Consider the following 18,410-nt stretch of genomic DNA (forward strand, 5'->3'; position numbering starts at 1 on the left):
CTGATGCCCCTGGTGTCCAGGATGTGGCGTATGTGTGACATACCGGTTCCCTCAGCTGGCTGGTCAGGTTCGTGCCTCCGCCTGCCTCCACTCCCACCACCCCTGCCCACACGAGCCTGGCCTGCCGTTGTGGGCACATCGGGTCTACGAGACCCCTGAGGGATGGCATTTGCGGGGTTGCCTGCCTCCTCCTGGGTGCCCGGAGAACCTTGTTCCTCCTGGTCAGACCGGCTCTGTTTTTCAGTGCGAGCAGGGCTCCTGGGTGTCTCCTGGGATGTGGCAGTGATGGGGGTGGTGGGTGTCACAGATGTACCTGAAGCAGGTGCTGCAGGGGCTTGGGCACCAGAGGGTCCAGGTTGGTCGGGGTCATCCACGGAGTGGTGAGAGTCGTCGCTGCCGGTGGGATCATCTTCACGCCGAGCCTGGGACTGTGATTGTTCCCCCCCATTGTTGGGGGGAGATCCATGACGTTGCCCTGTGTGTGAGAGAGAGACAATGTCAATGCTGTTTAATGCAACATCCATGTTTCAGACATATTCAAGTTGGCACAGTTCCTCCAGGTAGTTGGATGTGCCTAGCATTCCTCTCAATGTCCACTTGTGGATGGGTATGTTGCGGGGGACATATTGATATGTTCTCCTGAGTGTTTGACCTGTAGAATTGTGGCTAGGATGCTTATTTGGCTATGGATTGATTTTGTTGTGTCACATGTCCATTGTGAGAGTGGATGAATCAGTTGCCTGCCCCAGGGGTGTGTGCTTGTGTAAGGGGGAAGGGAGGTGTGACTGGGCCTGCTGTTGTGTGTAGTGTGATTTGTCATTGGGTCTCCCAGGTGATGTTTCTGTCCCCTCATGGTGCATGCTGGCATGACAGTGAGTGTGAGTTCCTGTGCTAGATATCTGAGCTAGTGGAGTTGGTGTTTGAGTGTACAGTGGTCACAGGAGGGCCTTGTGCTGCATACAGCAGGGCCAAGTGTCAGCTACCTTGTCAGTACTTTGCCAGTCCCTGTGCCTTGGGCATGGTGCGTGGGTATGTACCTAGGCTATATGGGCTGAGGGCATTAGTGTCTGCTTCTGAGTGTCACAATGTGTTTTGTGAGGCCCACCCTCCCAGCATCCTGGACATCCAGTCTTGGGTTTGTGGTTCGTGTAGCCTGGGACATGGCATGGCCTTGCTTTGTGAATGGGGCATGGACATGTTAGTGGCATGAGCGTGCTTTTTGAGTGTGGTTGTGTCCGGTGAGGGCTTGGGGGGAGTTGCGTGAATTTGGTGTATTTGGGGTGTGGATGCCATTGCCCCCATGTTACGTAAGTAGTTTGTGTACTCACCAGGCCCTGCGACTCCTTCGACTCCGTGTACTCCCACTGGCGGAAGCAGGGCCATCACCTTCTCCTCCCAGGGATGGTAATGTACGGGTCTGCGGGGCAGCCCACCTCCAGTGATGTTGCTCTGGGCGTATTCCTTGTTCATTTTCCGCTTGACTGCCCTGCGCAGATCGTACCACCTGGCTTGGCATTCATGTCTGGTCCTTCGGATGGGTGCAACAGCATTCACCTTATCGATGATCCTCTGCCACAGGCTAGTTTTTTGGGCTATGCTGGTCTGTCTGACCAATGTTCCAAACAGCTGTGGCTCGACTCTGATGACTTCGTTGACAAGGAGGTCCAGCTCCACCATTGTGAACTTTGGATTCTTGTCTGTGGGCATGGTGTGGGTGTGGATGGTTGTGGGTGTGTGGGTGTGAATGTGACGGTGTGTGTGTGTGAATGTGAAGAGGGGGTGTTTGTGAAGGAGGTTGTGTGAAGGTGTGTAAGTTAAGGTGTAGTTAAGGTGTAAGTAAGGTGCAGTTGTTTGTCTGTGGGGTCTGGCAGCAGTGGGTCTGTTGCAAAGACTCATGGTTGGGTGTGTGGGCCCTTTTTATTGGTCCATTTGTGGGTGTGGCTGGGTTTGAATTTTTGGTGGGTGTGTTATAAGAGGTGGTTGTGATTTTGGGTCTCTGTTTGCCTGTTTGGATGTGCCAGGTCAGTCATTGAGATGTATTTTGTCATGTAGACGTGTTTTGTGGTGTTGTGCGAGTCAATTGGACCCTCCTTGTGCTGTTTTACAGTGTCCTGGTTCTGTACGAGTCTTTTTCGCGTAGGTAAGGTCCGTACATACGCGATGCTGGGTGAGGGTGCTGGGGTACGGTGTTGGGGTACGGTGCGTACAGGTACTGGGCTGGGGTACGGGCCTGGGGTGCGGCGCATACAGGCACTACGGTCCTGGGGTACGGTGCGTACAGGTACGGGGCTGGGATACGGGCCTGGGGTGCGGCGCGTACAGGTGGGGGGCTGGGGTATGGGCCTGGGGTATGGTGTGTACAGGTACGGGGCAGGAGTACGTGCCAGGGGTGCGGCGCGTACAGGTAGGGGGCTGGGGTACGGTGCGTACAGGTGCAGGGCTGGGGTACGGTCCTGGGGTATGGTGCGTACAGGTACGGGGCTGGGGTACGCACCTGGGGTGCGGCGCGTATAGGTGGGGGGCTGGGGTACAGTGTTGGGGTACAGTGCGTACAGGTACGGGGCTGGGGTACGGGCCTGGGGTGCGGCACGTACAGGCACTATGGTCCTGGGGTACAGTGCGTACAGGTACGGGGCTGGGATACAGGCCTGGGGTGCGGCGCGTACAGGTGGGGGGCTGGGGTACGGGCTTGTGGTACGGTGCGTACAGGTACGGGGCTAGGAGACGGGCCTGGGGTGCGGCGCGTACAGGTGCGGGGCTGGGGTACAGTCCTGGAGTACGGTGCATACAGGTACGGGGCTGGGGTACGTGCCTGGGGTGCGGTGCGTACAGGTGGGGGGCTGGGGTACGGGCCTGGGGTATGGTGTGTACAGGTGCGGGGCTGGGGTACGGTCCTGGGGTAAGGTGCGTACAGGAACAGGGCTGGGGTACGCGCCTGGGGTGTGGTGCGTACAGGTGGGGGGCTGGGGTACGGTGTTGGGGTACGGTGCGTACAGGTACGGGGCTGGGGTACGGGCCTGGGGTGCGGCGCGTACAGGCACTACAGTCCTGGGGTACGGTGCGTACAGGTACGTGGCTGGGATACGGGCCTGGGGTGCAGCACGTACAGGTGGGGGGCTGGGGTACGGGCCTGGGGTACGGTGCGTACAGGTACGGGGCTGGGGTACGTGCCTGGGGTGCAGCGCATACATGTGGGGGGCTGTGGTACGGGCCTGGGGTACGGTGCGGAGGGGGGGTACGGTGCTGACATACGGGGGTACGGTGCTGACATATGCGGGGGGCTGTACGACTCGTATCCGGGCACAAGTTTACCCGTGTACATGTGTACTACTGAGTTCGCTCCGTACGGGGCCTTTTACATGCGGTTGTGTATTCGGACGGGCGGTACGGATCGTACTTGCGCGCTCAGACTTCTGTTTTACGATTTGCACGTAAAAATGTCCGTCTCCCTCTAGTACACTTTTCCCGACGCTATTCGTATGTATTTTTAACATACGAATCGTACTTCGCCGGTTGTAGGGCACTTGTACGAATCGTACGTAAAAATATACGGATACGAGTCGTATGCAAATTTTTTTTAACGGATCAAAATCGCCACCTTAGTGTACTGTAGTAAACAAAACTATTTTATATGTTTATTTTAATATTTAATATTTAAATTAGGTTAAAAAATGTTAATTATAAATGTTTGCTAATTTTCTGTTAAATTTACTGCTTATTTTTAGAATTTAATATATTTTAAAAAGTGTTAATTTATTATTCTCATATGTTTTAAATATATATGTATATATACTTTAAAGATATGAGAGAGATGATTGCGACCAACCTTACACCAGGGGAAGAGCTCAATTTCTTAAGACAGGACCGTCGGCAGACCCTACGTCCTTGGAATCCTCCACCTAAACGAGGAGAAGTAGGAACCAAAGTAGGAGGGAAAGGCAGAGGAAATCAAAGCAACAACACAAACAGAGGGGTGCAAGCCAAAAAATGTAGACAATAGCTGCACCAATCGACAATACTGTCATCAATTTAATGGACTCTGCCTTAACATCAGCTGAAATCCAACTTCTGTCCGTGGGATTAACATATTGCCGGGAGAAATTTTTAAAATATCAGTAATCTAGGGTGGATGTTTATAAGTTCATCAGGAAGTTAAAACTAATGAAATTCTAACAACTCAAAAACACACTGGCCAACAATACCAGTGGAACAACTACCAAGGGCACATGTATCAACTTACAGGCAGCTGATGTTAATACTTTGCGGGTGCTACAATCTCTAGCCAATCAGAATGATGATTCTGTCGATTCTACACAACAGGCTATGTTGGAAGCTAGAATCAATATCAGTAGTACGGCAGTCAGCCCCTTCCGCCCAGCATCAAAGTTTGTACCTATGATGCCCAAGGATGCAATCGATGTATTCAACGAGAGGATTGTGGTTGAGTTAAAGAAACTAAATAGAACAGTCAATCTTAAGGCACACAAAAGAAGAAAATACCAGGAGGTGCAATACTCAAACGTAATGAAAAAATTTTGAGACAACAAAGAAATTGTGATCAATAAGGCGGAGAAGGGCGGAAACATCGTCCTATGGCCCAAGGATCAGTATCTGGAAGAGGCAACACATCATTTGGATGACACAGCTTGTTACAGAAAAGCGTCACTTCACTACTTATGAAAAGTAAAGGAGTCAGTACTACATGAGTTTGCACAATGGAAGGGTGTAGGTTTACTGACTAAAGACTAAATAAACTTTCTGATAACTGAGCACCCCATAACACCTGTTCTATACTTCATACCAAAAGGCCACAAAGGCATTACACCGATTCCAGGGAGACAAGTTTATTTCGGCCAGGAAAAGTCTTTTTGAACCTATGGCCAAATATGTGGACTTCTTCTTACAGGAGTTTGTGACAAGGTTACCTTCTTTTATCAAAAACACAGGTGACTTTTTAAGAAAAATCAACAAAATAAATTGGGAGCCAGATTTTCTATTGATAGTAATGGACATACCATCATTATATACTAGCATCCATCATAATGACGATATTATTGCTGTCAAACACTTTCTGGACCAAAGAGCAATACATCTGTTTGAACAAAACAAAATGATTATAACTATGATAGTAATTTGTTTAAGAAATAATTACTTTTTATTTGACAAGATGTGTATCAACAGATGAGGGGAGTAGCGATGGGGGTTTGCTCTCCCCCAGCTACGCATGTCTCAATGTGGGCTTGTGGGAGGAGCAGGTCCTCAGGAAGCAACATAAATCAATGTGGGATGTACATGTTGTGCAGTGGTGACGTTTCATCGATGACGTCTGTGTCATTTGGAGGGGCTATAAAGAGGAGGCAGAAAGATTTGTAGCCTTAATCAATAGCAATGAATTGAATTTAAAGTTCATGGCTCAAATTAGTGACCAGAACATAGAATTTTTAGATGTGCAGGTTTATATTGATAATGGCACGGTTCAAACCAATCTCCACAGAAAAACCACTGCAGGAAATTCCATCCTCCATGCATGAAGTGCACATCCTAGGCATTTGATATGGAGCATCCCCTATGGAGAGTACTTAAGAATACACAGAATTTGAGCTCCGATGTAGACCTAATACAATGCCAACATGAAGCAACACAAAAATTCATTGCTTGTGGTTATAAAAGTTCAGATTTAAAGAAACCTATTACAAAAGCCAACACACAGACAAGAGAAGCTTGTCTGTCAGTTAGAAATAACAAAACGCACTTCACCACAGCTACCACCAACATCATTTAGGAGACACTACAAGAGATCAGGATGATAACAACATACAGCAAGCAGGAAAGGCAAATCAGGCAGATCATCAACACTTACTGACCCATAGTGTTAACAAACATCACACTCAATCAGATTCTCCTAGATAAACCATGACTGACATTTAGGCGATCACCCTCTATGAGGGATGCACTAATGAGGAGTAGTCCTGAGTTAACCCCAATTCATACATGGTTGACAATCAAAACAGGGTTTTTCAAATGCAGCTCGTGTCGAGCTTGCACGTTTGGAATAAACACCAGAGAATATTTAACGGCATTCAGTACTAAACCTATTAAGATTAGAGTCATTACACCTACCGAACAGACCACGCAGTATATGTATTAGGGAATGTCCGTGCGGGCTCAAGTACGTGGGGAGTACTAAACTCCAAGTATTCAATAGGATTTTACAACACCTGAGAGCCGAGGTGAACTCCAATCAAACTATCCAGTAGCCCGGCATTTCAAACTAGTGCATCATAACAACAGCAGGGAACTCAAATACTTTGTTATAGGGGCAGTTCCCAGATCCAGACGAGGGAGCAATAGGGAGGAACTATTGCAACAGCTAGATAAAAACCCATATCCAGATGAGGGAGCAATAGGGAGAAACTATTGCAACAGCTAGATAAAAACCCATATCCAGATGATGGAAAAATAGGGAGAAACTATTGCAACAGCCAGAATCGCAGTTCATTATGGAACTCAATACTAAGATGCCAAATGGTTTAAATACCAGTGAGGATCTACATAACTATCTTTTGAAACCTATTAACGTTTTAGAGCTGTAGATTATTGTTTTGAAATTTTGCTTATTCTGACTAGGTGTCTAAAGGCAAATATAGAACCATCGCCTTTAATTTAATTTGATTTATGGTTATAAGATTGGTTGTTTATCAGTACTGAGTGAATAATATATGATCTGGTGAGCATTAATTCAGATAATTACTGTGAAGTGATAATGAGACTGTAGTCTAGGTAACATGTATAGCATTAGGACTTTAATATTTTTAGCACTTGAATGTTGTATGCTTGATATTGGTTCTTAACTGTGCACTGGCACTTTATCATCACACATGAGGCTTAATGGTGATTGTCGGTTGTTATTATAGATTGATATCCTTTTGGCATAAGCACTTTAGTGCACCATAGCACTGGTTTTAAGCATTTTGCACTTTATAGGGTTACTGCAATACCGCAGGCACTAGCACTTTATTAACAAAGGTAGTCTTCAACTACAATTTACCAGAATGAATTTCAACAACAATACGTTATCATGGAAATCATATAACTTAATAATGTGATATTATCAATGTTGTGATCAGAGCTTCCTAGTTTTCACTATTGTATTTTATATAGAGCACAGCAGCATGGTAATAATGAGGCAGGAATGTGTTGTAATCGCCATCTAGATCGCACTATGTGAGCCTATAAATTATGTATGAGTAGTCCATAACCAACAGTAAGGTGATTCAGATATGTGCACTTGGGGAAGCGTGTCAAACCAATAGAATTATATACATATGAAGTAATAATGCAATATATTTTAACTTATCATGAATTGTTAGTTGGATAATATACTGACAATCTGTAGTTCGGTGCATTGTTTGTGTTATTGTTTAATTATGGATGGGTGGTTAGAATACACTATAAATTGAGAACATGTGAGGCAGTGCGTCATGTGATCAAGATCGCGCTGTACCGGTTGAAACACGGCATGCAAGGCACTGGCCTGAAATAGTAACAGTTTCTGAATACCATTTGTTCCTGAAATAAAGCACTTTTTGACAAAAACAACAACGTCTCGAGGTCCGTACCTGTGTGGCCACAGCAGGGATTTGTGGTGAGCCAGGATTGTGTTCGCCATACTTGAAATATATATATATATATATATATATATATATATATATATATATATATATATATATATATATATATATATATATAATAATTACAACTATTTAGTCAACATTATATTATTTTTAGCTAATTACCTATTTAAAATAAATTACTTTAAGTCAATATTTATTGAAATTAATATATTCTTACCTGTTTTTAGTAGGCATTCTCTTACACAATATTGTAACACAATATTTTGTTTGTTCTCAATATAAGTATAGGAACAAGATATTGTGGTAAATAATATTTTTGAAACATTATTTGTGTTGCTCGATATTTTTGATGACGATATTCTATCAGAAAACCATTGGCAAGAGCTTGCAAACCAACTACCATCCACCTGTCCTCTTGTCTCATATAGCCATTGAGGGCAAAAGCATACTGGCTTCCAGAGGAGGGCACATATACCCATCAGCTACAGGTGAGCACTTACCTACAGGAAGAGTTATGTGAATGTGAATGTGCACTCCGGCATTGCTGCTTCCAGGGTCTGCCGTCACAGAGAAGTTCACGGATTCTCCTGCTGGAATCAGGAGCTCTAGTTCACTGTTGTTCATGTGGGTGTTGTTCCCTGCAGGCAGTCTGACAAGGATAGCCTCCTCCGCTGACAAGTCTGAGACTTGAACTGCTGTGCCGGAAGGAGTACTGAACTCCAGAGAGGCCAAGTGGGTGGAGATTGAGGTATTGCTGACAGGGTGAAATGAGTAAAGGTTGAAGCCGTAGTCTATCATCACCTGGACAAGCTCTCCACTGTCAGCCAACTGGGCAGCGAAGGTGTCAGGCAAGAGGAACAGACAATGCTCGGATGGATGCATGCAAAGGAGGTCTCTGGCAGCAACGCGCTTCCCCTGGACATGAATTTCAGAGACAGTCAGGGACAGTGTCTCCTCATTCAGGACTCTGGACTTCATCAAGGACTTCACCAGATCTCGTGTGAGGTTAAAGGCAGATACTGTGGCTCCAGAAACTCCGCCATCGGAGCAATTCATCGGGTCATTAGGGGCAATGTCAAAGGCAGATAGTGTCCGACCTGGAAAAGTAAAAACACATTACAGAGATGAGAAAAATACCATGCTCAAAATTAACTCTTTGCAACATGTTTCTTCTAACCCCATTCCGCACATGTTCACATCTTTTAGAGTAGAGCCCGGCCCTATCAATAGGGTCTCATATTTATGAAGTTTAGCTCAGCAAGGGTTATTGTAAGTGGAGTTAACCTCAACCCTTATTTTCATCACTAGCATTTGCCATGGGAATAATCTAAAATGTTGGCTTCTTTAAAAGGAACATTCCTTGCTGGTATTCCTAGGGGGTAACTTGCTTTTAGTGGAATGTTTTGGGAGGAAAGTTCTGTATACTTAGAAAAACACATTTAGAGACACCCTTCTGTTTGAGTTCTCTTGAAATAAAGTGCTTTTTACTTTGATATTCAACAGCTGGTATATATTGCCAAGTTTTGCTGAAAGGAACATTATGCTTTGCCAGGATAGGTTGAGAGAGTTTTTAGAACTAGAGGAGGTGATGCAGACCTCAAACTACTTTTTGAGTTGTTCGAAAGGAGTATTTATAACTCGAAGATTCCTCGGAAAGCAAGTTCATATTGAGCTTCTTTGGAAGGAGCTATCATAATTAGTTTCTTAGGACTGAGGGGTCATACTGAATTTCTCTGTATGGAGGGATAGTTATGAAGTCTACATAAAGTTCAGATTTTTGGGTTTCTTTGAGAGAAAAGGTCATATATTAGGCTTGCTATTAAAAAGGTTTAATATTTCTGGGAATGTTCTGGCAAGATATTTCTTATTTGTTTCATTTTTAAAAGGGGAGTTCATACTTCTCAGAATCTTTGAAAAGAGATGTAATTTTTCAGGTTTTTTTGTGGAAAAAGATATCTGATTTCTAGGGTTCTTAGGAAGAAGAGTTCCAATTTAATTTTTCGTGACAGTTAACCTTTCTGTGCTTCTTTAGTTAAAGTCTATATTTTGTTTTTGAAAGGAGGGTTCATATTCCTTTTCTTTTTAGGGGCAGAATGTTGTTTTGAAAAGAAAGGTCACATTTGTGGGGTTTTCCCTGAGGAAAGTTCACTTTGCTCATGTTTTTTGCAGTGGCCCTTTGCTATGCCAGACGAGTAAAGACACTGACAGATTTTGCTGTAGAGCAACATGTTGGCACTTATGTGCTTTGGTATTCACACTTGTGATCAGGATTTTGCAGACACATCCCTGCAGTGGGCATATTAATCCAGTGAGCTATGCTCCCGGGAGATTGGCTGTTGATAGTGAGATACTATTGCTAGAGACATTTGAGTAGGTTGTCTTTGGTGGGTTTCTTTTTTCTTTCAAATCTTTTCATTGACATTTATGCTATAAAAACAACATAAATGAAAACGAAAAGAAGAGAGAAAAAGAAAGAGAACAAAGCAGGAGGTCAATCAGTCATAGCATTAATATGCAATATCAGCAGTTGCTCTATGTCTAATCTACTTTACAATACTACATTTCTCATAGTTGATAGACAGTAGGTATGCTGTGCATGGATTTAAACGTTGAGCCATGTGTCTAGGCTTATCAATTAAATATAAAAGGCAATACATTATCCCTAAAAAAACAGAACCCCGGGAGCAGGAGAGAGAGGGAAAGAAAGAGAGACTGCTTTGATGAGTATGTTTGGCGTTGTATACCAAGTCTGCCATGTATGTCCTCTGCTCTAACCCCAAAGTTCCTCTGAGCAGGAGGGTAGGCTGTTATCTTCAAAGAGGTGCAAGGCACGATGTTTTAGTGGCTGGAAGCAAGAGTATTCTAGTTTGGAGAAATAATCTACCAGTGGCTGCCATGTGTTTGTGAATGTGTTCTTACAGAGAGTGATCCGCGCTTTGAGAAGTTCCATCGCCATGGTATGCCACAAGGCGACGGGGGGTGTCTGCCCTCTTCCAGTGCACCGCTCTGATCGGTTTGGCTGCCCCAAGCATACGTGGTATTATGACCCAATCCGCTTGTGTCATGGCAAGTGTTAGGGAACATTTTGTGAAGTCTTTGGTGAGTGTAGTACCACTGTGTCATGACTTTATATGCCGTCTCCCTTCAGGGTATGCTTGTAAATATCCTCGGTATGTCCAGCCAGAGTTGTTTCCATTGCTTAGGGTTGATCTCATTTGTGCAAGTTGATTGCCAATGCAACTGATACTTGTGGGGTTTAAGCTGCGATGAGTGTTGAAGTACCTGGTATGTGCGGGAAACCGATCCTCTAGATCCATCATATGAGCGGACTAGTGATGCAAATGGAGTAAAGGGTCTAGTTGCCCTCTGAATAGTAGATGGTGTCTGCAGCCAGTGTCTGAGTTGAAGATATTGCAATGGCGCTTCTTCCCGGAGATGAAATTCCCGTTTACACTGCTCAAAAGTCTTGAAGGTGTCCCCTTCAAAGAGGTCTCGAAGTGTCTGTCATTCACCTTCTGCCCATGCTGGGAAGCAATGAGGCTACATTGCCGGTGGGAAGTTCGGGTTGTGCACTATAGGAGTGTTAGGAGATGGGAAGGAGGTGAGGCCTTTGGATATGGCGATTTTATCCCAAATTTCCAGTACAATTTTTGTGGGTATAGCTATGTATGCACTACGCAGTCTGGCCCCTCTCGGAGCAACGCAAGGTCTCACAGGGGTCTACATGCCACTGCTCTGTCCAGATGAAACCAAGTTTTCTTGCTTTCTTGAACCACCCATTCCGAAATATAGCGTAGATGTGACACCCAGTAGTACTCCAACAAGTTGGGACATGCCAGCCCTCCACTACTGTGTGGTAGCATAAGTAATTTATTGGAGAAGCGTGGTCTTTTCCCTCCCCAGATAAAGGTGTTGAGATCACCTTGTAGGTGCATAATTTGGGCTTGTGGAATTGATGTAGGTAGTGTTTGGAATAAATATAGGATTTTCTCCAGCACTGACATCTTAACTGAGTTAAGACACCCCAACCACGATACTGGCAAGGACCTCCATATTGTCAAATCTTCCATAGTTGCTTATTTATATTGCTGACAATTTGCCTGCGCTCAATTGCTTACTCTAGAGGTTAAACTGAACTCTAGGCCAATGGTTTATGAAAAAAATATATATATGCTTGTTTTATTTTAGAACCAACAATTGGAATTAAAATATACTTTCTCAGAATGAGATGCTTTATATAAATACTTTTGCAATATGCAATTGACTTTTGTAAACAGTTACAAGTGGTTGCAATAGTCAACACTATTTTAAACACAATAATGCATTGAGTTCAACGGAAGTTTCATGTTATTTGCCACAGATTACTTTTAGGATTACTTTTGGAGTTCCAGGACTGGATCCTAGATTCAGTCCTGGGTCAGTACTTGGAATCAAGTGATAAAAGTCGACTTAATTACTATGATGATTTTTAGACAATATTTTGCTATTTTAAAAGTTGACACTTAAAAAATATTTAATAGAAAACAGTCAATGATTCCCTATGGCAGAAAATTCAAGTTGCGGGTATAGTATGTTCTTGTTACTTTTGTAATCCAGTACTGGGTGCCTAGACTCAGTACTGGGACCTTTATCCAAAACAGGTAAGTAATTACGTTTTCAGATATTATACGATTTTTAAAGAATATTTAAAGATTGCAGAAATCGACACTTGGAAGAAATTTCACAGAAAAACAGTCAATGATTTCCTACAGGAGAAAATTGGGTTACTGTTAAGAACAGTTGTAAGTAGTTTTCAGAGTCAGTGCTGGGCACCAAGATCCAGCACTGGGAGCTCACCTAAGAGCAGGTGAGTATTTTCGTTTTCGCTACTCGGCTGATTTTTGGTATATTTACCCTATGGAGAAAATTGAGTTATCGGTTTAAAGGTAAGTACTCGACTGGCAGAGTTAAGGTTCTGGGCATAGACTCAGGGGTCTCCCAGGGTCAGGTAGGTACAGTTAGTTCACCCCCAGCGGCACAAGAGCGACCGGGTGCAGAGAGAGTTAGGCCCAATGTTATCCTATGAGAGGTGGGGGCCTTGGTTGGTGGCTGCTGACTAGCAGGCCACGGGGCTGTGGGAGCTGGGCTCCTGGTCACTTACTCAGGGCAAGTGGGGAAGTAGGTAGGTGTAGAGGTTGCACTGCCAGGGCCACTCAGGCGGCTGGGTGCAGTGTGCTTTTGAGCCTTCGGGCGCTCAATTGATTTCAATAGGAAATCTCCGGTTTTGAAAAAGACTGCAAGCTCGGGGACGAGGATTCTTCAGGTGCCACCACCACTTCAAGAGGTAAGTTGGGTAGTTGGAGGATAGGTAGGTACCCCGGGATTGGGCACAGGGGGCCGCGAGACGCCAGGTGCAGGGGTGCCTTTTGGTGTCAGGAAATCTTACCCTCTGTTGATCGCGGTTGGGGGGCACCTTGTTCCGAGGCTGCAGGCTTCTTCAGGAGTGTCGAGGGAGGTCCTTGGGTGCCGGACTCGGGATCACAGTCGCCGTGGGGTCATCCTCGTGGTCTTTGTTCACTCCGGCACAGACGAGGCTTGGCTGATGCAGAGTGTGCTGGGTTCGCGGTTCCGGGCTGCTGCCAGGGATTGGAAGTAGATTTTGAGTAGAGCCACTACTCATGGGAGTCTCAGGGACTTAGAGTCAAAAGGTAGCCAGGTCCTCCGGGGTTTGTGAGGTTGCTGGCCAGAAGAGATGCCGGGTTGGAGCAGGAGCAGGTTCGAGTGTCGACAGGCCGGTAGGGCTAGGGCCAAAGCAGTTTGTGTCTTCCTCTTCTTAACAGCTGCTGGGCAGGTCTTCTTTCTTCTAGCTCTTCTTCGGAATCTGGAATCTGGGGAAGGAAGGTTCAGGGTGCCCCTAAATACTAGATTTAGGGGTGTTACAGGTAGGTGAAGGGCAGGGACCAATGGGTCCCTGTCCTGGAGTGGGTACACCCCCTATCCTGCCTCTCTCCTGTGGGAGGGGGGCAGTAGCCTACTCCTGATAGGGTAGGGCTTCCCATCTTTAAGATGGCGAGAGCCCGGAGATGTGCTTCACCTCGCCTCCCCCACCTGAGGGGTGGGGTTGGCAGGCTGGCACATCCCTGTCCTTATTTGGGGTTTCCAGCCAAGCTTCCCGCCAGAGTGGGGGGTTGTAGTGGCCTGGGGAAGCTCACAGAGGCTGCATGCCTTTGAAGCTTCCCCCTGCCCATCCTGGGGGAGGAGATTTAGCACCTCGCCCAGGATGTGCATTGTTGCTGGCCCAGGAGAGCAGGGGCTCTCCTACCCAGGGGTCCAGCAACATGTCTGCTGTGTGGCAGCCTAGGCAGCCTCAGAACAGAAGTGGATTGTAGGTTAGGTTTTAGGGGGCATCTCTAAGATGCCCTCTGGGGTGCTTGGTACATTAAATCCCACACTGGCATCAGTGTGGGTTTAATGTGCTGAGAAGCTTGATACCAAACTTCTCAGTCTTCAGTGTTGCCATTATGGTGCTGTGGAGTTCGTGTTTGACGAGCTCTCAGCACCATGTATTCTTAAATGGCAACACTGCACTTACAGTGCCCAGGAATGGACCTGGGTACTGTAAGGGCACAGGGCTCCTGCTCCTGTGCCCACACCATTGGCATAGGGCACCCAGCTAGAGAGGTGACTGATATATGCCATGGCAGAGTAGGTGATGGGCATGGCACACAGGGATGTGTGCCATGTCGACTCTTTGTTTTGTCTTGCACCCAGACACCCAGCCTGCAAGGGCAGTGTGTGTGTAAGGGTACAGGGCCTCTAAGGGTGGCACAATGAGTGTTGCAGCCCTTAGAAGCCTTTCCTGGTCACAAGGCCCTGGGTACCTAGGGTACCATTTACCAGGGGCTGACATGTTATGTTATGTTATGTTATGTTATGTTATTGAATATGCTACTTACCAGTATGCATCTGTTCTTGGCATGTAGGGCTGCTGACATTCATATCTGTGCATAGATCGCCGCCTAGTGTTGGGTCCGGATGTTTGCACGTTGTTGTCCTGGAAGAGTCTTCGAAGTATCCTTGGATAGGTGACTCCTCCCCTGGACTACAGTGCGCATGGGCATCCTCTCCATCCTCAGATTGTTTTTCGCCATTGTGGCAGTGATGGAGTAGATACAGAAAGTGATGACCATGCTTGCAGTAATTCTGAGAGCTGCAGCTGCGACAGGCGCCGGGGAGGAGGGAGGGCGATATGAATGTCAGCAGCCCTACATGCCAAGAACAGATGCATACTGGTAAGTAGCATATTCAGTTCGAGGCATGTGGGCTGCCGAATTCATATCTGTGCATAGAATACATAGCAGTGCCCTCTATTAGCGGCGGCTACCCGTGCCAGCTGCAGCGGTCTGAAAAAGTGTTTTGAGAACAGCCTGTCCTACAGCTGCCTGCTGTTTTGACTGCACATCTACGCAATAGTGTTTTGTAAATGTGTGTGTAGTGGACCATGTGGCTGCTCTGCATATATCATGCAGGGGAATATTTCCTAGGAAGGCCATGGAAGCCCCCAACTTACGTGTTGAGTGGGCTCGTGGTGGAATAGTTAATGTGCGTTTTGCCTTTTGATAACAGATTTGAATACACTTAACTATCCATCTGGCTATCTCTGCTTTGGAGATGGCGTTACCTTTGTGGTGTGGGGCAAAGGCAACGAACAGTTGTTTTGTCTTCCTGAATGGTTTAGTCCTGTCGATGTAGTACATGAGGGCCCTCCGTACATCTAGTGTATGTAGTGCCCTTTCTGCAACAGTTTGTGGGTTTTGGAAGAAAACGGGCAGTTCAATAGTCTGGTTCATGTGGAACTGCGATATTACCTTGGGCATGAACTTGGGGTTGGTACGTAGTACGACCCTGTTGGCGTGAACCTGAATAAATGGCTCTTGAACGGTTAGTGCCTGGAGTTCACTAACTCTTCTGAGGGAAGTGATCGCTACTAGGAAGGCCACTTTCCAGGTAAGGAATTGAATCTCGCATGAGTGTAGAGGTTCAAAGGGTGGACCCATCAGGCGTGTGAGGACCAAGTTGAGGTTCCACATTGGAGCCGGTGGGTGACTAGGTGGAATGACTCGTTTGAGCCCTTCCAAGAATGCTTTGATGGCAGGCACTCTGAATAGAGAGAGGTGCTGCCTGGTTTGCAGATAGGCTGATATTGCGGTCAAATGGACACGTATAGAGGTGTACGCCAGATTGCATCGATATAGGTGTAAGAGATAACAGATGATGTTTTGGATGGATGCGTCCAGCGGGTTGATGTCATTATTACCGCAATAAATGACGAACCTTTTCCATTTGGCTGCATAGCAAGCTCTGGTAGTGGGTCTCCTGGCCTCCTTGATGATGTCCATACAGTCAGGTGGCAGGTTGAGATAGCCAAACTCTAGGACTTCAGGAGCCAGATCGCCAGATTCAGCTGTTGCGGATCTGGGTGCTGAACCTCTCCATGGTTCTGCGTCAAATGCGCGGGTTTGATCCGCAGCCTTTGATGCGGCACCACGGAAAGTTCGAGGAAGGTGGTGTACCACGGCTGGCGTGCCCACGTGGGAGCAACTAGGACGAGTGTCAGGGAGTGTTGTCGGAGTTTGCGGGCCACTAGCGGTATCAATGGCGCTGGGGGAAAAGCGTACGCAAATCTGCCGGACCAGTTCATCCATATCGCATTGCCCTGCGACTGCGGATGTGGGAATCTGGCGGCGAAGCTTGGGCATTTTGCGTTTTCGCTTGTCGCGAATAGGTCTATCTCCGGATGACCCCACTGCTGGAAGTACGGTTGGAGTACTGATGGGTGTAACTCCCACTCGTGCATTTGGTGGCTGTGTCTGCTGAGCAGATCCGCCATCTGGTTGTCCTTGCCAGGGAGGTGTTCCGCCATGAGGAACATGTTCCTTTGAATGGCCCACTTCCAAATGCTCTGAGCCAGATGAGACAACTGTGGAGAGTGTGTGCCTCCCTGTTTCTGTATGTAGTACATTGCGGTCATGTTGTCCGTCCGGATCAACACGACCTTGTTGCATAGATGTACTTTGAATGCCTTCATGGCTAGGAAGATTGCCATCAATTCCAGAAGGTTGATGTGCAACTTCTTTTGTTGTGTTGTCCATAGTCCTTGCACTGTGTAGTGGAGTACATGAGCTCCCCATCCCTGGAGAGACGCGTCCGCTGTCAGTACTATTTGTGGGACAGGCTCTTGGAACGGTCGGCCCTTGCAAAGGTTTTGTGGATTCCACCAATGCAGAGAGTTGTATGCCCGACCGCTCACCAACACTAGGTCCTTTAACTGTCCTTGAGCCTGATTCCACTGACGTGCTAGGCACTCCTGAAGTGGGCGCATATGTAATCTCGCGTGCGGGACTATGAAGATGCAGGAGGCCATCATGCCTATCAACTGCATAAACACTCGCGCTGGAAGTGAGTGATTGGGTTTGAATTTGGAGATCAGCAGTTGTATGCCGTTGATCCTCACTAAATTTGGCTGAGCTGTGGCCGCCAGAGTGTCTATAGTCGCACCTAGGTACTGTTGTACGTGTGCGGGCTGGAGATGGGACTTTGGATAATTCAGTGAGAATCCCAGACTGTGAAGAAGGTGAATGGTGCGGGACATGTGGCTTGCACATTGCTGGGCTGACTTCGCTTGAACGAGCCAGTCGTCTAGGTAGGGGTAGACGTGTATATGCTGCCTCCGTAGATGTGCTGCCACCGTAGCTAGGCACTTCGTGAAAACCCTGGGCGCTGTTGTCACGCCGAAGGGAAGGACTTTGAACTGATAGTGCTGCCCCTGAACAGTGAACCTGAGGTATTTTTTGTGTGAGGGGTGGATGGGTATGTGAAAGTACGCATCCTTGAGGTCCAGTGTGGCTAGGAAGTCTCCCTGCTTGAGAAGCGGAAGGACTTGCTGTAGAGTGAGCATATGAAAGTGCTCTGAAAGAATGTACTGGTTCAGGGGTCTCAGGTCCAATATAGGTCTGAGCGACCCGTCCTTTTTTGGAATTAAGAAGTAGAGGGAGTACACTCCCGCACCCTGCTCGTGGATGGGTACGACCTCTATAGCGCCTTTTAGAAGCATACTTTGCACTTCTTGCTGTAAGAGCGTTAAGTGCTCTGAGGACATAGGACGGCTTCTTGGTGGTATTGTGGGTGGAGTGGAGGTTAACTCCAGACAGTAACCGTATTTTATAATATCTTTGACCCACCTGTCCGTGGTGATGGAATTCCACGTGGACAGGAACCTTTGTAGCCTTCCCCCGACAGGTGTTATGTGGTCGGGAGGAAGGGAGAGGGCGTCACTGCTTGTTCTTGGGGGAGGACCTGGTGTTGCCGTAGCCGCGTCCTCTGCCCTTTGTGCTGGAGCCACGATATCCACCTCGGGTGTTTTTATCATAGGTGGTCTGTGTATTGCCTTTGTTATATGTTTGTTGTGACCCCTGTCCTCTACCTGCTCCCTTGTTTCCGGGGCGACGAAAGGAGCCGCTCCGAAAGGACTGAGTTTGTAGTGCGCCCATGGACTTTGCAGTGTCCGTATCCTTTTTTATCTTTTCGAGGGTGGTGTCAACCTCTGGCCCGAATAAATAGTCGGGGTTGACGGGCTGGTTCAGTATATTGTTTTGTACCTCAGGCTTGAATCCTGAGATCCGCAGCCAGGCATGTCGTCGCAACATGACGCTTGTGTTTATGGCTCTGGCAGCCGTGTCTGCAGCATCTAGTGCGCATTTGATGGAAGCGTTCGTTATTAGCTGTCCTTCTCTGATG

The 18,410-nt window shown here is 46.8% G+C and overlaps 1 protein-coding gene across 2 annotated transcripts in view; it reads right to left on the reverse strand.

Annotated features, from left to right (window-relative positions):
• Positions 1-18,410, reverse strand: part of LOC146810138 (polycystin-1-like) — a 545,091-nt gene that overhangs the window by 229,104 nt on the left and 297,577 nt on the right. For both annotated transcript variants that reach the window (XR_014966550.1, XM_085617085.1), the window contains exon 24: positions 8,135-8,731. Coding sequence is in view for 1 of the 2 variants with exons in the window: in XM_085617085.1 (XP_085473211.1) it covers positions 8,135-8,731 (597 nt within the window). In the remaining variant the exon portion in view is untranslated. The remainder of the gene's footprint in view (positions 1-8,134; positions 8,732-18,410) is intronic.

The sequence above is a fragment of the Triturus cristatus genome, chromosome 7, assembly GCF_964204655.1.
Source record: "Triturus cristatus chromosome 7, aTriCri1.1, whole genome shotgun sequence".
In the NCBI taxonomy this organism is placed as follows: domain Eukaryota; kingdom Metazoa; phylum Chordata; class Amphibia; order Caudata; family Salamandridae; genus Triturus; species Triturus cristatus.